The 21,590-nt window shown below is 39.0% G+C and overlaps 1 protein-coding gene across 4 annotated transcripts in view; it reads left to right on the forward strand.

The window, feature by feature from the left end:
• CDKL5 (cyclin dependent kinase like 5) overlaps positions 1–21,590 on the forward strand; it is a 227,453-nt gene that overhangs the window by 61,677 nt on the left and 144,186 nt on the right. For all 4 annotated transcript variants that reach the window (XM_024240950.3, XM_054544372.2, XM_054544373.2 and 1 more), the window contains one exon: positions 19,401–19,626. In XM_024240950.3, the coding sequence (XP_024096718.2) occupies positions 19,563–19,626 (64 nt within the window). In that variant the 5' untranslated portion in view covers positions 19,401–19,562. The remainder of the gene's footprint in view (positions 1–19,400; positions 19,627–21,590) is intronic.

The raw sequence follows: 21,590 nt of genomic DNA on the forward strand, positions 1-21,590 counted from the left end.
CTTAGAGAGGTAGAAGTGGCTTTGCAGATTTCTGGTGAGTAGGAATTTTTCAATAATTAGAACGATCTGAAATTGGAGTGAGCTGTTTTGTTTTGTTTAGACAGAATCTTCCTCTGTCATCGGAGTGCAGTAGCGATCATAGCTTACTGCAGTCTTGAACTCCTAGGCTCAAGCTATCCTTCTGTGTCAGCTTCCCAAGTAGCTGGGACTACAGGCATGGACCAGCACACACAGCTAATTTTTGAAATTTTTTGTAGAGACAAAGCCTTGCTGTGTTGTCCAGGCTTGTCTTGAACTCCAGGCCTTAAACAGTCCTCCTGCCTTGGCCTCCCAAAGTGCTGGGTTTAGAGGCATGAGCCACTGTGCCTGGCTGTGAACTGTTTTTGTAGGCACTAAGTTTCATATCACACCTGGCACGGTGGCTCATGCCTGTAATCCCAGCACTTTGGGAGGCTGAGGCGGGAGAATCACTTGAGGTCAGGAGTTCAAGACCAGCCTGGCCAACATGGTGAAACCCTGTCTCTAGTAAAAATACAAAAATTAGCTGGGCATGATGGCGTGTGCCTGTAATCCGAGCTACTTGGGAGGCTGAGGCAGGAAAATCTCTTGAACCCGGGAGGCGGAGGTTGCAGTGAGCCTAGATCCCCCTACTGCACTCCGGCCTGGGTGACAGAGTGAGACTCCGTCTCAGGGGGAAGAAAAAAAATCACTTCCTAGCTAGACTAACGTGAAAAAATTGTTTGTTTGAGCTCTTGTTTTGATATTAACATGATGTAGCTAAGTGGTATTTTTCTGCTAATTGACCTTTTGAAATTCAAATACTACTTAATTCTATTATGGAACAGTAGAGGAAATGGGGATTCTGGCCAGAGAAAACAAGGAAAAAGTACCTCTTGAAGGTACTTGACAGTGAAATGATGAAACCTAAAATGTTGAGATGAATTGCAACAGAACTTTGATATTTATTAATGCATTTGAAGGGAGGCCCTGTTCTGATGATGAGGCAGACCATCAAGAGCAATGTAGACGTTGCCAACTCATAATGGCAGGCTAAGAATTCAGGATTTTCAACTGAATTTATTAAATCTGGAGTTTCAAAATTTTTGTCATTTTGCCATATATTGGGGGTGTCTTAATTAAAGGGATTTTATGTAGTTCAAAATAAATGTTACAATTGTTGTATTATACTAGTACTATGAAGATGACTATGATAAGAGTGACTTTTGTATGCTAATTGGGTGACTCCTGGCAGAACCTGCTAGATAGTTTCTGATGGGGGCTGGTCAACCAGAAAGAAGAAGGCACTATTAGAGGTTTAGGACTTTCAGCTTCACCCCAGGCTTTCTGGGAGGGGAAAAGGGAAGGAGAATGAGCTCAGTCACTAATGGCTAGTGCTTTAATCAGTCATGCTTACATAATGAAACCTTCCTAAATGATGGTGCCCTGGAGCCTTGTGGGTTGGTGAACACACTGTAAAGCAAAACAAAATTCTAAGCTGCCCAGCCAACTGAATGAAACCCTCCTCTCAGCCAAGGGCACTCTAACCTGAACGCTAGTTCAGGCCATGATAGGAAAGACATGCCTCATTATACCTTTGTCCCTTTGGAATTCAGGCATGGCTAACCAGCATTAATGTTAAAACAGAGTCTTTGTAGCAGTAAGATACCAACATGATTGCAGGCCCTGAAAGAAATAGAAGTATTTTACCCTGAAATATATTTCTCTATTTTGAAATGGCCCTGGCAAAGCTGTCTCTCGTGGGGAAAAAAATCTACATTCTATAGATAATCCCCTTCCCTTTCCAGGTCTTTTTCCTGGTCCAGGAGAGAATAGTGTCTGGCACCTTTTTAAGTCTGTGTTTTTGTTTTTTTTTTTTTTTTGGAACAAAGTCTCTGCTCTGTCACCCAGGCTGGAATGCAGTGGCATGATCTTGGCTCACTGCAACCTCCGCCTCCCAGGTTCAAGCAATTCTCGTGGTATTTTTTAAAGACCTGGGGTGGGGACAGGGGATTCTCCTGCCTCAGCCTCCCGAGTAGCTGGGATTACAGGCATGCGCCACCACGCCCGGCAAGTTTTTGTATTTTTAGTAGAGACGGGGTTTCTCCATGTTGGCCACGCTGATCTTGAACTCCTGACCTCAAGTGATCCGCCAGCCTCAGCCTCCCGAAGTGCTGGGATTGCAAGCAGGAGCCACTGCACAGACTGCCTTCTTAAGTCTGATGAGAAACATTTACAGTCTATTCCATAGGAAGCCTCTGCATAATAAGGACCTTGGTCTCCACAACCCCTTATCTTAACCCAAATCATAGAAGGGAGATTCTATTGATTCCAGGTCTTTAGATAAACTCAACCAATTGCCAATCAGGAAATCTTTGAATCCACTTATGACCTGGAAGCACCCCCCTCCCCACCTTTGAGTTATTCTACCTTTCTGGACCAAACCAGTGTACATCTTACATGTATTGATTGATGTCTTATGTCTCCCTGAAATGTACAAAACCAAGCTATAGGGGGCTGGGCGTGGTGGCCTTATACCTGCAATCCCAGCACTTTGGGAGGCTGAGGCAGGAGGATCACTGGAGTCCAGGAATTGGAGACCAGCTGGGCAACATGGTGAGACCTCTTCTCTACCCCCAACTCTCCCTCAAAATAATAGTAATTAAAACCAAGCTGTAGCCTGACCACTTTGGGCACATATATATTCTCAGCATCTCCTGGGGCTGTATCAGTTCATGGTCTTCATATTTCACTCAGAATAAATCTCTTAAAATATTTTAGAGTTTGACTCTTTGTCAAAATCATCGAGGTGCTGGGAGACTGGTGTGCTCTGAGAAGGCACGGAAGGCCTGTGCTGGCTCCCCAACCCCTCATACCTTACCCTGTGCATCTCTTCCATTTGGCTGTTCCTGAGTTGTATCCTTTATAAGAAACTGGTAGTAAATGTAAGTAATGCATTTCCTTGAGTTCTGTGAGTCATGCTAGCAAATTATCAAACTTGAGGAGAGTGAGTTGTGGGAACCCCCAAATTTGTAGCCAAGTTGGACAGAAGTATGAATAGCCTGGGGACCTGGGACTTGTGACAGGAATCTGAAGTGAGGGCAGTTTTGTGAGACTGAGTCCTTAAACCTGTGGATTGAATTGAAGGATACTCAGTTGGTGTCAGAGAATCAGAATTGGTGTTGGAAAAGATACCACGCATTTGCTGTCTGGGGGAAAAAAAAAAAGCCCTCAGGTAGGCACATGAATCTCCAGCTTACAAATGGAAACGTAGCAAAGCTTCAAGAGACTGCTCAGCTCATCATTAAGGTAGTATGCGGGAAAGCTATAACTCAAAAGTGCTCTTAACCATATCTTTTTTAAAAAATTGTATCTTCTTTGAGGGAAAGAATCTATCTTTTCTTTTTTAAATCGTTATTATTTATTAGTCAGCTTCTCAGATCTCTTTGGAATTTAATCGAATGCTTTTATCAATTAATGGTCTTGATGAAATTGCTTGTATTTTTTGACTATTATTTGTATGGCCAAAGTAATTTTACATACCCTTCTGAAGTTAGCAGCACAAACAACTGAGGAAGTGCAAGATTTTCACTTGATTTTTCTTCAGTTTCTTCTATATTTTAAATAGGACACAAATATCTCTGTAAATAAAAATAACTTCCTCCCAACACATTTGGAAAACATCCCAGACTTCCTGTCCATGCCTCGCAAAGTTGCTGCTGTCTAGTCATTATTACTATTTGTTTTTTCCCTTTGACATAAGTGACCCTCACAGGAATAGCTTCATCACCAGCTGTTTGGCCAGTGGTGTTCCACTTGCTTTGTTTTTCCTGTTTCTCTGAAATATGCTGAAAGATAATCACTCTGTGCCTTCCCTTGTTTAGAATGAATTTACTCAATTGCTCTGGAAACTTACCTTGGTAAATGATTTGGAACCGTAATGAAAAAAGAGAGTAGGCTTTATATATTTTATATTGGTGCCTTAGGAATTGACATTTATTTATTGAGGATTTTTGTGCTCATTTTCAATTTGAAAGGGTCCTAGTGTTTAGAATTAAATTGTGGGACTTGAAAGCTAAAAAGAAACTTGGAGATCGTCCAACTGAGGAGCCTTATTTTTTAAATGAGGAAACAAAAGTTGTCAAGATCAACCATAAATCTGATAGTTTGGCTTGGTGAAAGAAACCTAGGTTTCAGAAAATCTCTCATGTAGTTTGCAGTTTATAGCCACAAGGACCAGGAGTCTGAAGACTTGATAAGAGGGTCTGTTTTTCAAAATATTAACAAAGTTTAGCCTGGAAGCTCCCTTTGTGAATTTTCCATGTCATTGACAGTGTTTGAAATCTCGTGATGTCTTCAGGATCAATAACCTCTACCATGTACTTTTATACTTTTTAATTAGTGGATTTTCAAACTTTTAAAAACAGTAACTCCTTTTTTTCAATATAATCTTACATTGAACCACAGTATACAAAAAAGATACGTGATATTTAATTAAAATAGTTTTAAGCATAATTTTAATTTGTTGGATGATAAATTAATGACATAGCTAAAATTTATGAAATGCTGATTAGAGTACTGTACATACATATTTCACTTCTGTCTCTAGCTTAAAATATTTGAATGGGTGTACTGTAATTCATTTAACTAGGCCCTTGTTGATGTGTATTTAGACTGTTTCCATTCTTGTTTTTGCAAACAATGTTGCAGTGAATAATGTATGTATACACTATGTGGTGTGTGTGTATGTGTTTCTGGGGATAAATTCTGGAAATGTAATTGCTGTGTCATTAGAATAGGTTTTTAGTTTTGAAGGATTTTATCAAATTGGTTTCCAATTTGATATATATTCCCACCAGCAGTGTATGAGCAAGCTTAATTTTCTCATGCTCTCATCAACATGGTATGTTATTTTTGGTTTTTGCTAATGTAAAAAATTGTATCTCAGTGTGGTTTTAATCTTCTATTTGTGTTATATGTAAATTTGAGTAACTTTTTTATGTTTAAGAGCCATTTGTGTTTCTTTTTCTCTGAACTATTTGTTCATATCACTTTGCCCATTTTAAAAATTGGGTTTCCGCCCCTCTTAATGAGCAGGAGGAGCCTTCTGTGTATTGAGATTAACTTTGTGATATAAGTTGCAGATTCTTTTCCTCAGGTTTTCATTTCTATTTTTCCTGTAGTTTGTACCTTTTCCATTTTTATGGATATCTAAACTCAACCTTAACTTGACCAAAATGGAACCTTGGATTTCTATCCTTCCCTTAACCTCCTTCTCTTCCAGTCTTCCTCAGTGAAGAAACAGCACCTCTCATGTGTCTCTACTCATACATAGCCCAAGCCCAAAACCAAGAAGTTTTCCTTGCCTCCTCTTTCCCTCCCTCCCTGTCTCTAATCCATCCTCAGTGGTATTGACTTCCTCTCCAACATGTCCCAAATCTATTCATTTCTCTTAATATCCACCAATTTAGTCCATCCTCCCTTTATCTTTCACCTGGGTGGCTGCCATGGCTTCCTAGCTGTTCTACCCCAAAACTGATGTCTCCCATTCCAGGTACTGAGCCATTCTCTACTCTGTAGCTTATGTGATCTTTTCAAACTGCAAATAATCAGATTGTCATACCACTCCCTGAATCCACCCCTCCTATTCTTGGTCAAAACCCTCCTGTAAGTCCTTATGTCCCGTGGTAAAGATTATGCTTCTTGAAATAGCCCAACCTGCTGTTTCTCCAGCCTCGCCTTGTACTATGTTATTGACCCCCACCCCCTCCCCATCTCACCTTTGGGTCTCTTGTGTCACCCTGTTCCCTCCTGACTTGGGGCTTTAGCATAAATTATTTTCTCCTGGAGCATCCCCCTTCTTCCATGAGCTTATGTTGAATTATTCTACAGGCCTCAGCTCACTAATTGCTTTCTCTAAGAGAGCCAACAACTCTTCCTAATAGGTGGGAAACCCCTGTCATAAGCCCTTCCAGCAACCTATATCTCTTTCATAGCACTAATATTTACTGTTTTATACTTACTGTTTGAGTCTTTGATTAAGCTCTATGAGATAGGGATCTTGTCTGTTTTCTTTACTGTTATGTCCCAGAATCTGTCATAGTACCCGGTACATGGTTAGCTCTCAAAACATTGAATGATTGCTTAATTATAAATCCTTAGGTGTAGAGTTTACAGAATGTACTGTTTTGCCCTTTCTGGAGAATGGGACATTTGCTCTTGGCCAGTCTTTGTTCTCCTCTTCTTTTCCCTGTGATTTTCCCAAGACTACTAAATTTCAGCAATTCCATTTTGAAAGTCTTAAAGCATTTCAAACATGAAATTTACCCAGGTCAATGGTCTTGAATTCATTTAAAGCCTGTAGGTGTTCTTCAAGTCGTGGACTTCAGTTCCTTCCATTCCTTTTTCATGTGAAGGTTATTTTTCTTGGAGTTGAGGACAATAACTCAGACCACATTTTCTGACCCACATCAATCCAGCAAAATCTAGGTGGTCCCCAACTTCTGTAAGTTTATTTTAAATTCAGTTACTTAGAATTTACAGTTCAGAAAATATTACCCCAGAGAAACCATGTTAAAATTGATCTTTATATTTTCATGAAGATGTCTTCAAAACCATTTTAACCAATAGGATATCTGAAATAGTACAGTTTTAGTATGAACTCTGAGTTTCTCTGATCCTATTTTATTGAGGCAGGGTCTTGCTCATCACCCAGGCTAGAGTGCAGTGGCGTGATCATGGCTCTCTGCAGCTTCGACTTCCTGTGTTCAAATGATTCTCCCACCTCAGCCTCCTGAGTAGCTGAGAGTAGCTGGGACTCAGGCATGCACCACCACGCTTGGTTAATTTTTTGTAGACGCAGGGTTTTGCCATGTTGCCCAGGCTGGTCTCGAACTCCTGGAGTCAAGCGATCGGCCTGCCTCAGCGTCCCAAAGTGGTGGGATTGCAGGCGTGAGCCAACGCCCCTGGCTCTGATCCCATTTTAGCTCTGTTTTTCTTTTCTTTCTTCCTTTTTTTTTTTTTTTTTTTTTGAGACAAAGTCTTGCTCCGTCGCCCAGGCTGGAGTGCAATAGCAAGATCTCAGCGCACTGCAACCTCCACCTCCTGGGTTCAAGTGATTCTCCTGCCTCAGCCTTCCAGGTAGCTGGGATTACAGGCATGTGCCACCATGCCCCGTTAATTTTTTGTATTTCTTTTTTTTTTTTTTTAGTAGAGATGGGGTTTTTGCCACGTTGGCCAGGCTGGTCTCTAATGCCTGACCTCAGGTGATCCACCCGCCTTGGCCTCCCATAGTGCTGGGATTACAGGCGTTAGCCACCCAGCCCAGCCTTAGCTCTGTTTTTCAATCTGAATCCAAAGACCCTCATATTAGGAAGGGCTGGGAGTTTAGTAGGATTGGCAGTGCTGGGAGAAGTATCAAGTAGCTGGTAGAAGATACATTGGGTTGATACTGGATTTCCTACCTTGTGGAAGGATTCTGAAGGTCAAGGGTAGGGAGGCACATAACATATTTGGTAGTTTGAAATTTTTATGCTAGTAAATTGTGTATAACTCATGATAATCAGATATCTGTTTGATTTAATAAGGGGGGGCTGAATTATAAAGGATGGATTGATAAATCAAGTTACTCTCCACTATTGGGAGAATAAAGCAAAATGAAGATCATATTAATTATGGGTCAGACGGGCCCATCTAGAAAGAAAACTAAGTAGGAGTGCTTCATCTCCTTGCTTGTATTCAGCATGGAGAAGTCTTTACAAGAGGGTAATTAATTAGGGTGTTTTTCACAAGGCCGTGCCTTCCATAGAAATGGTTTTATTCTATATGTGGATCTTGAGTTTTAAGATGCTTTCCAACCATTTGAACTCTCTTATTATAACAGAAGTTTAGTCATGTACCAAATGTATTCCTATGCAATTTTCAGTGACAAAATGGTTCTCTCATTTGGATGTTTAAAAACAATGCCAGGAACAAAAACAAAACTCATGATTCAACTGATTTTGTACTCTCTTTGGGAAGAAGAAAAGACCCGTTGAGATGAAGATTATAATTTCAGTAACAAAGAAAACATTCAAGGCCCAGGCAGCTCTTAAATTCAATACTAATAATCTATGAAATAAATTATAAGCCTACGTTTCTGTCAGTTCTTTAGATACCTGCTTGTTTGCTAATACAGAAACATTGCTTAATTTTACATGTATTTTCTTAGTGTGAGTCAAATCCACCCTAAAATGCATTTGGTTATTTGTTTACACAGTTAGTGGCTGGTAATCAAAAACGCAAACAATTTTTGAGGGAGTTAGAATCTTCAGTTAGTAGGTACCTTAGAGGGCATCTAGTTTAGTACAGGATTCCTTTCTACCAGGGACAAACTGTTTACAGAAGCCCCTTCCTGCCTCTTGCGAGGTTCCTCCTGGTCTGTTCTGCTTCAGATATACAGGCCTTCTCTGTTCCTTGAACTTATCAAACTCTCTAAGACTCTTTGTACTGCCTTGAACACTCTTCTCATAGCCCTGGTGGCTTGGAATTTTTACATGGAACAGATTTCTCTGAAATACTGCCTTCTCAGACAAGCCTTCCCCAGATCTCCTACCTAAAGGACCTCTCCCCTTCCCAACTGCCATAACTCTATCATAAGACCCTGTTTTATTTCCTTATAATACTTGTCACTGTCTGAAATTATCATATTTATTGTCTATCTCCTTTAGCTCCATGAGAGCAGGAGCATGGTCCATGTTGTTCACCACTATATCCTGAAGTATCTACAACAGTGGCTGTCCCATTGTAGGCATCTGACAAGTATGACAAAAATGAGACTGAATGAATAACCATTGATGATTGATCATTTTGTTAATGTTAAAACCAAACTCTGTAAAATATTTTAAAGAGGTTTATTCTGAGCTAATGTGAGTGACCATGGTCTGGGGAACAGTCTCAAGAGCCCTGACAAAATATGTCCTAGGCTATCAGATTGCAGTCTGCTTTTATATGTTTTAGGGAGAGAAGAATTGTAGGTAAAATCATCAGTCAGTACTTGGAGGATGATGTACATTGGTTCAGCCAAGGTAGTGGGGGATCATAGGTGGATTAAAGGATTTTCTGATTCGCAGTTGGTTGGAAGAGTTAAGCTTTTTCTAAAGACTTGAAGTCAGTAGAAAGAAATACTACAGTTAAGATAAGGGGGTTGTGGAGGCCAAGGTTCTTGTTATGTAGATAAAGCCTCATAGGTAGCAGCTTTCAGGGAGAATACATGATAAATGTCTCTTTTCAGACCTTAAAGGTGTCAGGCTCTCAGTTAATCTCTCCTAGGTTGGGGGAAAGGCCCAGAAAGGAAAGGCCTGGCTGCACTAATGGAGATTCTGTTGGCCCTGTGACGGTTATTTTAAAATATGTCAAAGAAATATATTTTGAGGTAAAATATTTTGATTGCCTTCAGGGTCTGCTATTTGTCATGTGATGCTATAACACAGTAAGATTGGAAAGTAAGCCACATTATACTTTATACTAGGTTAATCATCTCTGATGAGGCTTTATGGTTTGTGGGGCGTGACTTAACCCCTGCTTTGCCTGACCTTAGGTGTTGTTTATAATTTGATATCTTATTGCCACAGTGTCTGGTTTGCCAGTCTTATGATCGCCATCCAAAAAGAGGGAGTATAACGAGGTATGTATGACCTCTCTTCCTGGCTGGGAATTCAGTTTTTCAGGTTTCTCTGGGGTGCCCTTGGCCAAGAAGGAGTTTGTTTAGTCAGTTGGGGGGGTTTAGGATTTTTTTTTTTTTTTCTTTTTGAGATGGAGTCTTGCTCTGTTTTCCAGGCTGGAATGCAGTGGCACTATCTCGACTTACTGTAACCTCTGCCTCCTGGGTTCAAGCAATTCTCCTGCCTCAGCCTCCCGAGTAGCTGGGATTGCAGACACACGCCACCACCCCGGCTAATTTAGGATTTTATTTTTGGTTTACATGGTCCAATCACTACTGAGCTGAAATTTGTCTCCTTTTTGCTTTTACCACTGATCTTAGTTCTGTCCCCTGGAATAAATCACTGGTTCTATTCCATTTTTTCCAAAGTCTTCAGACATTTGGATGTCAGTCATCTCTCACTGAGGCCAAACTCACCTGGTTTCCTTACCAGTTCCTCATCTGGCATGGTTTTAGGCGAGTGGTCACTATCCAGGTTATCAGTTATTGGTAATTTTTGGTTTTGTTGTTGTGATACCCAGCACTAAACATAGTGCATTATGTGGTGTCTTGAACTTCCGAGAGAGAGAGAGAGAGAGAACAGTTAAACTTTCTTGTTTAATGTGATACTGCAATGCTTTGTCTTTGATAAAAATTATTTTTTAATACATATAAATGACGAAGGAACTATTTATATATGAAATCATTATCAGAAATATTCTGAGGTCTTAAAAGCTTGTTTTATAATGGAATATAACAACATAGAAATACATTAAACATAAGTATATACTCTAATGAACAATTATAAGTGAATGTCTATTTAACCATCACTCAAGACATAGAAATAGTGCCCCAGGAAGCCCTCCTGTGTTGTGTTGTGTTTGTGTTGTCTTGTCTAGCCTTTCCCTTTCCCTTTCTCTTTCCCTTTCTTCCTTCCTTTCTTTCCTTTCTTTCTCTGTCACCCAGGCAGTGCACAGTGCACAGTGCACAATCACGGCTCACCGCAGCTGTGATCACCTAGGCTCAAGGAATCCTCCCACTTCAGCCTCCCAAGTAGCTGAGACTAGAGGTGTTCGCCACCACGCCCAGCTAATTAAAAAAAAAAAAAAGTTTTTGTAGAGACAAGGTCTCATTATGTTGCCCAGGCTGGTCTCAAACTCCTGCGTTCAAGTAATCCTTCCGCCTCAGCCTTCCAAAGTGCCGGGCTGCTATATGTCTTTTCTCAATATCAGTCCCTCCTTAGAGGTAATTAATATCCTGATTTTTTACAATAAACACTTCCTTGATCACTTTTTTATACAGTTACCACTTACATATACATACTTAATATGGTTGATAGTTCAGCTTTGCCTGTTTTTAAACTGTATATAAAAGAAACTGCTGTTGTATCAGTTTTCTGTTGCATAATAACTTACCACATGCTTAGCCACGTTAAGACACCATATATTATTAGTTCACAGTTCTGTAGGTTCCCAGCCTGATCTTTTTATTACTTGTGTTTTCTGTTTCATGAATTTTTGCTCTTACTCATTTCTTTCTTCACATTTTCATTGGGCTCATTTTGTGTTTCTTTTGTTTAGCCTCTTGAGTTTGATGCTTAATTCATATGTTTCCAGTTTTTAGTATTTTCTGATATATGCATATAAGATTCTTAATTTCCTCCTTAAGCATTGTTTTCTTTCCATAGATTTGTATTTTTGTTATTGTTAAGTGTATTATGGTTTCTTCCTTGATTGACGTACGGATTATTTTGGGAATGTATTTATTTCCAAACATAAGAATTATTTTCTAACTACTTCTTTTGTGATTGATCAACTTTAGTTGTCGAAAGAGACCATCCTTTTACTTCAGTCCTTGTAATTTATTTTATTTATTTATTTATTTTTGAGATGGAGTTTTGCTCTGTTGCTCAGGCTGGAGTGCAGTGGCGCCATTTGGCTCACTGCATCCTCTGTGATTCTCATGCCTTAGCCTCCTGAGTAGCTGGGACTACAGGCACGTGGTCATCACACCCGGCTAAGTTTTGTATTTTTAGTAGAGACGGGGTTTCACGATGTTAACCAGGCTGGTCTCGAACTCCTGGCCTCAAGTAATCTGCTTACCTTAGCCTCCCAAAATATTGGGATTACAGGCCCGAGCCACTGTGCCCGGCCCTTGTAATTTATTTTGAATTGCTTTATGGCCTAGCATATGATCAGTTTCTGTGAATGTTGTATGTGTGCTTGGAGAGGAAAAAAACATATTTTGCAGTTCTTTGCTATAGTTTATATGTTCATTTGGTCAAATTTTAAAAACATGTTCAATGTCTTCTATATCCTAATATTTTTCTCTTTCATTTCTCTTTTTTTTTTATGCTATCTAGCATTCTAAGTTATTTTTATAGTTTGATCTTTCACCTTTTGGACCTTTTAGTTCTGTCACAATGTTCAGTCTTTGGTTTTTTTGTGTTTTTTTTTTTTTTTTTTTTTTGAGACGGAGTCTCGCTCTGTCGCCCAGGCTAGAGTGCAGTGGCTTGATCTCGGCTCACTGCAAGCTCCGCCTCCCGGGTTCATGCCATTCTCCTGCCTCAGCCTCCCGAGTAGCTAGGACTACAGGCGCCCACCACAATGCCCGGCCAATTTTTTTGTATTTTTTTAGTAGAGACAGGGTTTTACCATGTTAACCAGGATGGTCTCAATCTCCTGACCTCGTGATCCGCCCGCCTCGGCTTCCCAAAGTTGCTGGGATTACAGGCGTGAGCCACTGTGCCCGGCCAGTCTTTGGTTTTTATTGAATTAACCCTACCATTGTTTTGTAGGCTATTGCTGATCATTTATAGGCTATCCCTGACCCAAAGTCTTTTGGGATCATTTTCTTTTTCAGTTGTTTCTATTGGTTCTTGTTCGTGGTATCTTACCTTGCATATTTGGCCATCTTTGATTATGTACTGCACATTGTAAATGAGAAATTATCTGTAGCAGTATTGTGAGGCCTGGTTGATGCCATCTTCCCTCAGAGCGTTGCTTTTTTTCTTTGTTTCACTCAGACAACTGGTGGCTTTAACAATCTGAATGTGGAACCACCTTAATCCAAAGTACATTTAAAGATTTTATCTAGATCACCCAGATGACATAAACCTACAGTTCAAGTTTGTCCAAGGGCTGATTTATTTCTGTTTTTTCTTATCCTGGGAGTATATCCTGGGGTTTTGGCTTCAAATGAGTGGTGATTTATCAAACTTTCTCCTTATTTATAAAAATTTTATTTTTAATGATTATGGATACTTAATAGTTGTATATATTTATGGGATACGTGTTATATTTTGATACAAGCATACAATATGTAATGATCAGAGTAATTGGGGTATTCATCATTTCAAGCATTTATCATTTCTTTGTGTTAGAAACCTCCCAATTCCACTTTTAGTTATTTTGAAATATACAATAAATTATTGCTAACAAACTTTCTCATTTTGAGACACCTTGACTTTGAATTTTGTGTTCCTTGATCTCTAACGATTTCAAGAGCAAGCCTGTTTTTCTCTCATTTTCTGCATCTTCAAATACCAGAAAAGCTAAAATAGTTTTGGGTGGTTTGGATTATCTCTCTGGGTTCTATTCTTTTGCTTTGATTGCTTTGATTTTAGCCAGGTAAGTCTTCACAATCTTGTTAAGTGTTTGGAGCTTTTAAGATGTTTCTGAAAAGTATTCCCTCTAGCATTTGTATTTGTCTGTAAAGGGACATTTCATCCAAGGTATGTAGTTTGCCATCACCAGAACTAAAACGTTTTAGTTTTTATGCCTTAAAAAAAAAAGATTAATCAGTTATATTCATATAAAATTGCAGCTAAATCTAATATGGCATAATTTTTTTCTTCAGTATGAATACTGGTATTTAAAAGACCATTCTTGACATCCAAGATATGTATCCACTCACATCATTATTTTTTATTTTTATTTGTTTTGAGACCGAGTCTCTTTCTGTCACCCAGGCTGGAGTGCAGTGATGTGATCTTGGCTCACTGCAACCATCACCTCCCAAGCTCAAAAAATTCTCGTGTCTTAGCCTCCTGTGTAGCTGGGACTACAGGCACCCACCACCACACCCGGCTAATTTTTTGGTATTTTTTCTAGAGACGGGGTTTCACCACGTTGGCCAGGTTGGTCTCCAACTCCTGACCTTAAGCAGTCTGCCTGCCTAAGCCTCCTGAAGTGCTAGGATTACAGGCGTGAGCCACTGTACCCAGCCCCACTCACATTCTGATTCCCAGTTTTTTTTGTTTTTTTTTTGTTTTTTTTGAGACGGAGTTTTCGCTCTTGTCATCCAGGCTTGAGTACAATGGCAATATCTCAGCTCACTGCAACTTCCGCCTCCCGGGTTCAAGTGATTTTCCTGTCTCAGTCTCCCGAGTAGCTGGGATTACAGGCGCCTGCCACTGCACCTGGCTAATTTTTGTATTTTTAGTAGAGACGGGGTTTTACCATGTTGGCCAGGCTGGTCTCGAACTCCTGACCTCAGGTTATCACCCGCCTCAGCCTCGCAAAGTGCTGGGATTACAGGCGTGAGCCACCTCACCTGGCCTGATTCCCAGTTTTTATTACTCAGTTTTGACTGCCACAAAGAATAGTGAGACCAAATGTTTTTTTTTTTTTTTAATTTTTAATTTTAATTTTTTTGAGACAGTCTCGCTCTGTCGCCCAGGCTGGAGTGCAGTGGTAAGATCTCGGTTTACTGCAACCTCCGCCTTCCGGGTTCAAGCAATTCTCCTGTCTCAGCCTCCCGAGTAGCTGGCACTACAGGCGCACACCACCATACCCGGCTAATTTTTGTATTTTTAGTAGAGATCGGGTTTCATCATATTGGTCATGCTGGTCTCGAACTCCTGACCTCAAGTCATCTACCTGCCTTGGCTTCCCAAAGTGCTGGGATTACAGGCATGAGCCACCACGCCCGGCCACAAATGTTCTTTACAAATACTTATATACAGAACTTTTTGGGTCTTCTTAGTGAGAATGATTAATTTTTATCTCAAGTTTCCTTTGAAATGAACCATACCATTATTGGCAGAGAGTAGAATATTTAAATATTTCCTGAGTGTTCTTTCAAACCAGCCGTAGAAAATGAAAGAATGATTCATTTTCAGAAATGCTCTGAGCATCTTTTACCAGGAATGTGACTGACGTAGATCATCATTTAGCTGGCTCCTTGTCATTGCCATCTCAGCTCAAATGTTACCTTTTTAGAGAAGCCCTCCCTGTCTGAGTAATCATTCTTTTTCCCTCTTTCATAACAAAATACAAGATAATAGTCTCGTATTTTTTCTCCACCAGCAAAATGTAAAGTTCCATGAGGGTAAGAACCTTGCCTGTCTTATTTACCACTATGTTGTGTGTCTTATCCTGAAAACATGGGAGGCAGTCAGTAATTATTTGCTTAATGAATTAGTAAATATTTCGTCTCAAATTGTGACATCTTTTTCTCTAAATGTCAGAATAATCCTTAAAAAATTTTTGATTCCAGTGAACTAAAGTTTTCTAAGCTAAGTATAGCGAAAGGAGGTCAGTGTAGCTGGAGTGAAGCTAGTCAAGGGAGAGACTAGTAGGAGATGATATCAGGAGGGGAGGTCAAGGCCTGTGGCTCCTGTGGATTTTGGTTTTCACTCTTAATGATATGGGAGGCCATTAGAGGGTTTTGAATGAGAAGTTTATGAGAAGTGACATGGCCTGAGTTATCTTCAAGAGTTACTCTGACTTCTTTAAGGTCTGTAGGAATCTGTAGGGATACTGAAGAATGGTCTATTCTGGGCTCTCACATATGTTCTATTGGTTAAGTTATTTATCTGTGCCAGAACCACCCTGTCTTAATTTCCCTCACTCTGTTATAATCCTCAACATATTCAGTAGGGCATCCTGCCAGATCCTACCCTCAAAGCCTAGTGCTCTTGTAACTTTTCTTATCTTTCTTACTCTTTTCTTTTTCTTATTCTTTGCTGCTCATACTTGTAGTAGGAGGGTGTTGCTTCTACTTGGAACTCTGCCCTTCCATATATATTTTAAAATCAGCTTGTCTTAATTCTTTAGAGAACCTTGTTGGGATTGTGATTGGAATTGCATTGACTGTATAGATCAATATGGAAAGAATTGATACCTTTATAGTTTTGAATCTTCCTAGCTGTAAAATTTAGATAACTTATTTAGGTGTTTTTTAATGTCTTTGAGTAAAGTTACATATATATTTGAAAAGTGGTTTTGAATATCTTTTGTTAAATTTTATGTGCTTTTTAAAATTATTGTAAATGTGGTTTGTTTTTGTTTTTCTTTGAGACAAGGTCTGGCTCTATTGTCCAGGCTAGAGTGCAATGGCACAATCTTGGCTCACTGCAGCCTCCGCTTCCCAGGCTCAAACCATCCTCCCATCTCAGCCTCTGGAGTAGCTGGGACTACAGGCATGCTCTGCCACATGCAGCTAATTTTTATATATTTTGTTGAGGCTGGATTTTGCCATGTTGCCCAGTCTGGTCTCGAACTCGTGAGCTCAAGCAATCTGCTTGCCTCGGCCTCCCAAGTGCTGTGATTACAGGTGTGAGCCATTATGCCCCGCCCATAAATGTGATTTTTAAAAATTGCATTTCCTATTTCTTACAAATGGTCTTTACAAATGCTGCTGATATTTGTGTATTAAGCTTATGTTCAGCTACCTTGCCAAACACTAATAATTCCAATAATTTATGAATTCTTTTGAATTTTCTATGAGGTAATATCTGCAAATTCTGTTTTCGTTTCCCTCTTTTCAATCATACATTTTATTCATTTATTGTTTCTTATTTTACTAAGCCAGCTATAACCCGCAAGGATGTTTTTGTTTTGTTTTTGTTTTGTTTTTGTTTTTGTTTTTGAGACAGGGTCTTGCGGTGTCGCCCAGGCTGGAGTGCACTGGTGCGATCACGGCTCACCGCAGCTTTGCCCTCCTGGGCTCAAGCAATCCTCCCGCCTCACCATCTGAGAGTAGCTGGAACTACAGGCGTGCACCACCACACCCGGCTAGTTTTTGTAGTTTTTCTAGAGAAAGGGTTTCACCACATTTCCTAGGCTGGTCTTGAATTCCTGAGCCTGAGTGATCCGTCCACCTCAGCCTCCCAAAGTGCTGGGATTATGGACATGAGCCACTGTGACTGGCTAGGATGTTTAATACTAATGTTAATAAGTATTAATAGGAGAACTCCTTGTCATGTTTTTGTTTGTTTGGTGGAGACAGGGTCTCACACTGTAGCCCAGGCTAGTGTCCGGTGGCGCAATCACGGCTCACTGCAGCTTTGACCTCCTGGGCTCAAGTGATCCTCCCGTCTTAGCCTCCCACAACCATGCCCACCAGGCTAGGTTTTTTTGTTTTTGTTTGTTTTTTTTTTGTTTTTGTAGAGACTGGGTCTCCCTATGTTGCTCAGGCTGGTCTCTAATTCCTGGGCTCAAGCGATCCTTCTGCCTTGGCTTCCTAAAGTGTTGGGATTATATGCGTGAACCACTGTGCCTGGGCACATGTTCTTAAGTTTTAAAGGGACTGTGTCTACTGTTTCACATTTAAGAATGATGTTTATTGTAGGTTTTTGTCAGATGCCTTATCAGGATATGCACATTTTAAAATCACCTAATTATGTATATATTGCTTTTTAGAAAATTTGCACCAATTTACATTTCTACCATCAGTGTATGGAAGGGCACTCCTTGACAATACTTATCCACATCACATGGGGTATTCTTGTTAAAAGCTTCAGATTTTATAGGCAGTAAGGAACTTCTTGTTTAGATTTGTTTCTTCCTTTTAAAACAATATTTTATGTTGTTACCACTGTTATTCTTAGAGATGGGATAAGCTTTTTGAAACAGCTTATTTTGAAAATATTTCAGATTTAGAGAAAAATTGCAAAAATAGTGCAAAGAATTTCCTACTTCCTATACCCTTGACCTATATTTTCCAAGTGTTAATATTTTATCATATTTGCTTTATCATTCTTTCTGTCTTTTTTTCTCTTCCCTCATACACACATGTCATTTTTCTCAGTGGTTTAAGTTGTAAACATGATGTCCCTTTAAAAACTTTAGTGCTGTTTCTTAAAAATGAGAGCATTGTTTTATATAACCGAAGTACTAATATGAAAATTAGAAAACTACTGACAACAGTACTATAATCTGTGAACATTTGAATTGTATCAATTGTTCTTCATAGCAAAAAAAGAACAAAAGCGTTTTCTTGTCCAGGATGTAATCCAGGATCATGCATTGTATTTCATTGTCATATCTCTTAATCTTCTTTAATCTGGAATATCGCTTCTTGTTACTCAGTTGTTTCTTGTCTTTCATGACCTTGACATTTTAAAAGAATATGGGCCAATTATTTAGTAAAATGTCCCTCAGCTTGGGCTTGTCTCTTGCTTCTTGTGGTTAGATTCAGGTTTTGCATTTCTGGCAGGAATGCCACAGAAGGGGTGATGTGATACATCCTGTCAGGGGTCATATAATGTTGGTTTGTCCCCTTATTGATGATGTTAACTTGATCATTTAATTAAGGTGGTGTCTGGCAGGATTCTTCAGTGTAAAATTACTATTTTTCTTCTTGTAATTAATAGGTATCTTGTGGAGAGATACTTTGAGATTAGATAATATCCTGTTTTCCATCAAATTTTCAACCACTAGTTTTAGCATGTATTGATCATACTTGCTTGAAATAATTATTACCAGAGTGATTGCCAAATGGCAATTTTCTAATTTTATCACTACATTTATTATTTGGAATTATACTTTGCAAAAGAGCTTTCTCTTCTCCCCCATTTATTTATTTATGTCAGTAAGGACTTTAAAAAAATCATATGGGTTATAATCTGTTACTGTGCTTATTTACTTTGTTGCTCAAATATTCCCGATTAGGCCAGTGGGAGTCACATCAGTCTGACTCCTGTGTCCTTTTGAGGTACCCCTATCATTCTTTGAGCATTTCCTTACTTTCTGGCACCACAAAAATATGCCCTAGGCTCCTATGGTCCTTCTCCTGCCCCACCCTTGGAATCAGTCATTTCTTCAAGGAACCCTAGTTCCTTTTATTAGAGCACCAGCTGTGTTCATAGCTATAGGGGTATCATTGCTTCTAGGCCTTCTCAGCAGACAGAGCTAGGAAATGTATGTATGTGAGTACACATTTACACAAACACCTTTATATCTGTCTATACTCCTATATATTAAAAACTGAGCTTATATTGTTAACTCCAACTCCAAGCCTTCTCCCTTTTTATATTTGTTACTCCCTTTTATGAGAATAAGAAACCAAGGTCAGTATATTCACAGAATATTTACCTATTTGCTCAATCTTAGAACACACACAAATAAGTTTCTGGTCATTGTATAAAAGCAGGTAGCTAAGTAGAATATAGTATTTGTTTATAATTCTTTTTATTTTTAGCTTTAGGAGAGTAGATAGTGAAAATGGTGTTTTTAAAAGTTACCTGTGGTTAATTCGTTTGTCCTTGTCCCCAAAAGTGGGGTTATATTATTCATTTCAAATACAGAGAGGTTCATTTGTTTGTTTGTATTCATTCCATTTTGGTTTGTTCGCTCCTATTACTGTTGGTTTCTTCTTTATTTTAAGTGTATAAAACATTAAAATGGATTGAAAAATAACTATACAAAAAGGTAAGATTGGTTACTAGAGTACTGCAAATATAAAACTTACAGTTTTTAATTGTGTTTGTTTTTTTCAGGGAGTCATTTAATACTTCGTGATTAGAACAAATATGTGAAAGTTCCCACCAACCAGTGAGAATTTTTTCCTTCAGACGGTTTTGGATCTTACGGCACAGCTTTCTGAGAAGTTCTTTTGGTGCCATGTTTTGTGGCTTGCATCAAAAGAGGAGTTTGTCTTCATGAAGATTCCTAACATTGGTAATGTGATGAATAAATTTGAGATCCTTGGGGTTGTAGGTGAAGGTAAGTTGGAATTTTTGCGTTCCTTGAGTTTTGAGCAATGAACAGTTACTTATTCCTACCACCAAAAAGTTACTAATTAGATCCTGTTAATTTAACCTATATCAATTCACATGTGTGTCTAAGAGTAAAATATAAAAAATAAAATTACTCTTAAACAATTTGAGTCTCACTCTCCAATAAAAAATTAACATTTTAAAACCTTTAAAGTTTAATAAATCAAAGATTTTTTTCCCTTTTCTTTTAAAAAGAGCCCCAGTGTTACAACAGTCTTTGCCTTCATTCATTTTTTTTAGCAATCATGAGTTCCTTAGTCTGCATTTTTTTTCTTGATTCCATTTTATTTTTATATCAGCTAGGCTTATTTTGAATAACTTAAATTTCATTCATTCATTCATTCATTCAAGACCGAATCTCACTGTTACCCAGGCTGGAGTGCAGTGGCACGATCTCGGCTTACTGCAGCCTCTGCCTCCTGGGTTCAAGCGATTCTCCTGCCTCAGCCTCCTGAGATTACAGGCGTGAGCCACTGTGCCCAGCTAATTTTTGTATTTTCAGTAGAGACTGGGTTTCACCATGTTGGTGAAATTTTACTTAATACCTGGTAAATAAACAAATAAGTAACTTCTGTTTCTTTGAAAATGGGAGACTATGTTTTGTAAATTCTGAGGCATACAATTTGATCTCTGAAATCAGGGTGTATCTTAAAATCAGTATCATGTCACAGTTTAATTGGCAGCATTCTCCCTTTCCTAATAGTACATAAAATAATGCTCATGACCAATGATATACCATTGATTTGATGAAATATGATGTCATTTTGTATAAACTGACTCCTAAAAAAAAAATCGTTTCTTCTGATGTTTCCTGCTTAGTAATTTTTGCTCTAGACTTAAAGATAACTTTGGAAATTTTGATAAATGATTCTGTTAACAGAGGATAAGTGATTATAATTATGGTTTCTTAGCATTTATATCTTTAAAGCATATGTTACAAAAATTTCATATTTCAGAATTTTCAAATAAACTTTGAATTCCTAAAGGACTAAAAAAGTTCACCTATGTGAACAGCAAAGCTGTTATTAAGTTTTTAAGTTGGCAAATCCTTTCAAATACATAGAAACAATTAAAATAAAGAGTTTAATCATTGGATGCTTGTTTCAAGGTCTGAAATTCAAACCATACAAAACAAATAGGTCTTTGTTCCTTCACTAGTCGACTCCTCTTCCATTTCTTCGTCAATGTTATGTAAAAATTCATTTTCAGTGTCTTGCCTACCATCTGTTCTGGAATAGCCTATTTTATTTTTCAAAAGTATTAGAATTAGAGACCAATGCAATAAAGCTGCTGACTGGGAAGGCTAGCACCTAGGGTGTAACAAGGTTAGAATGTTCCAGATTCTGGGCCTGTTTTTCTGGATCATAACTAGTTTTTCTCAGTATAGCCATAGGTGATCATCTTCTTTGGGATTGGCTCAAAATTACCAGACTGTTATATATATATCAGAATATGTTACTTTAAGTTGTAATCAGAACCACCATTGCTGTATGTTTCTTTCTTTGGAAAGCACCTCACGTATATTTTTGGCTAGGATATACATATAAAGTATATAAAAATCTGTCGCCAGGAACGGTGGCTCATGCCTATAATCCCAGCACTTTGGGAGGCTGAGGTGGCGGATCACAAGGTCAAGAGATCCAGACCATCTTGGCCAACATGGTGAAACCCTGTCTCTACTAAAAATACAAAAATTAGCTGGGTGTGGTGGCGGGTGCCTGTAGTCCCAGCTACTCAGGAGGCTGAGGCAGGAGAATCCCTTGAACCCAGGAGGTGGAGGTTGCAGTGAGTGAGCTTGCGCCACTGCACTCCAGCCTGGTGAGAGAGCGAGACTCTGTCTCAAAAAAAAAAACACACACACACACACACACACACACACAAACCCTGTCAAGCAAACTCTGCATTCTTGTA

Source organism: Pongo abelii, chromosome X, assembly GCF_028885655.2.
Source record: "Pongo abelii isolate AG06213 chromosome X, NHGRI_mPonAbe1-v2.0_pri, whole genome shotgun sequence".
Taxonomy (NCBI): domain Eukaryota; kingdom Metazoa; phylum Chordata; class Mammalia; order Primates; family Hominidae; genus Pongo; species Pongo abelii.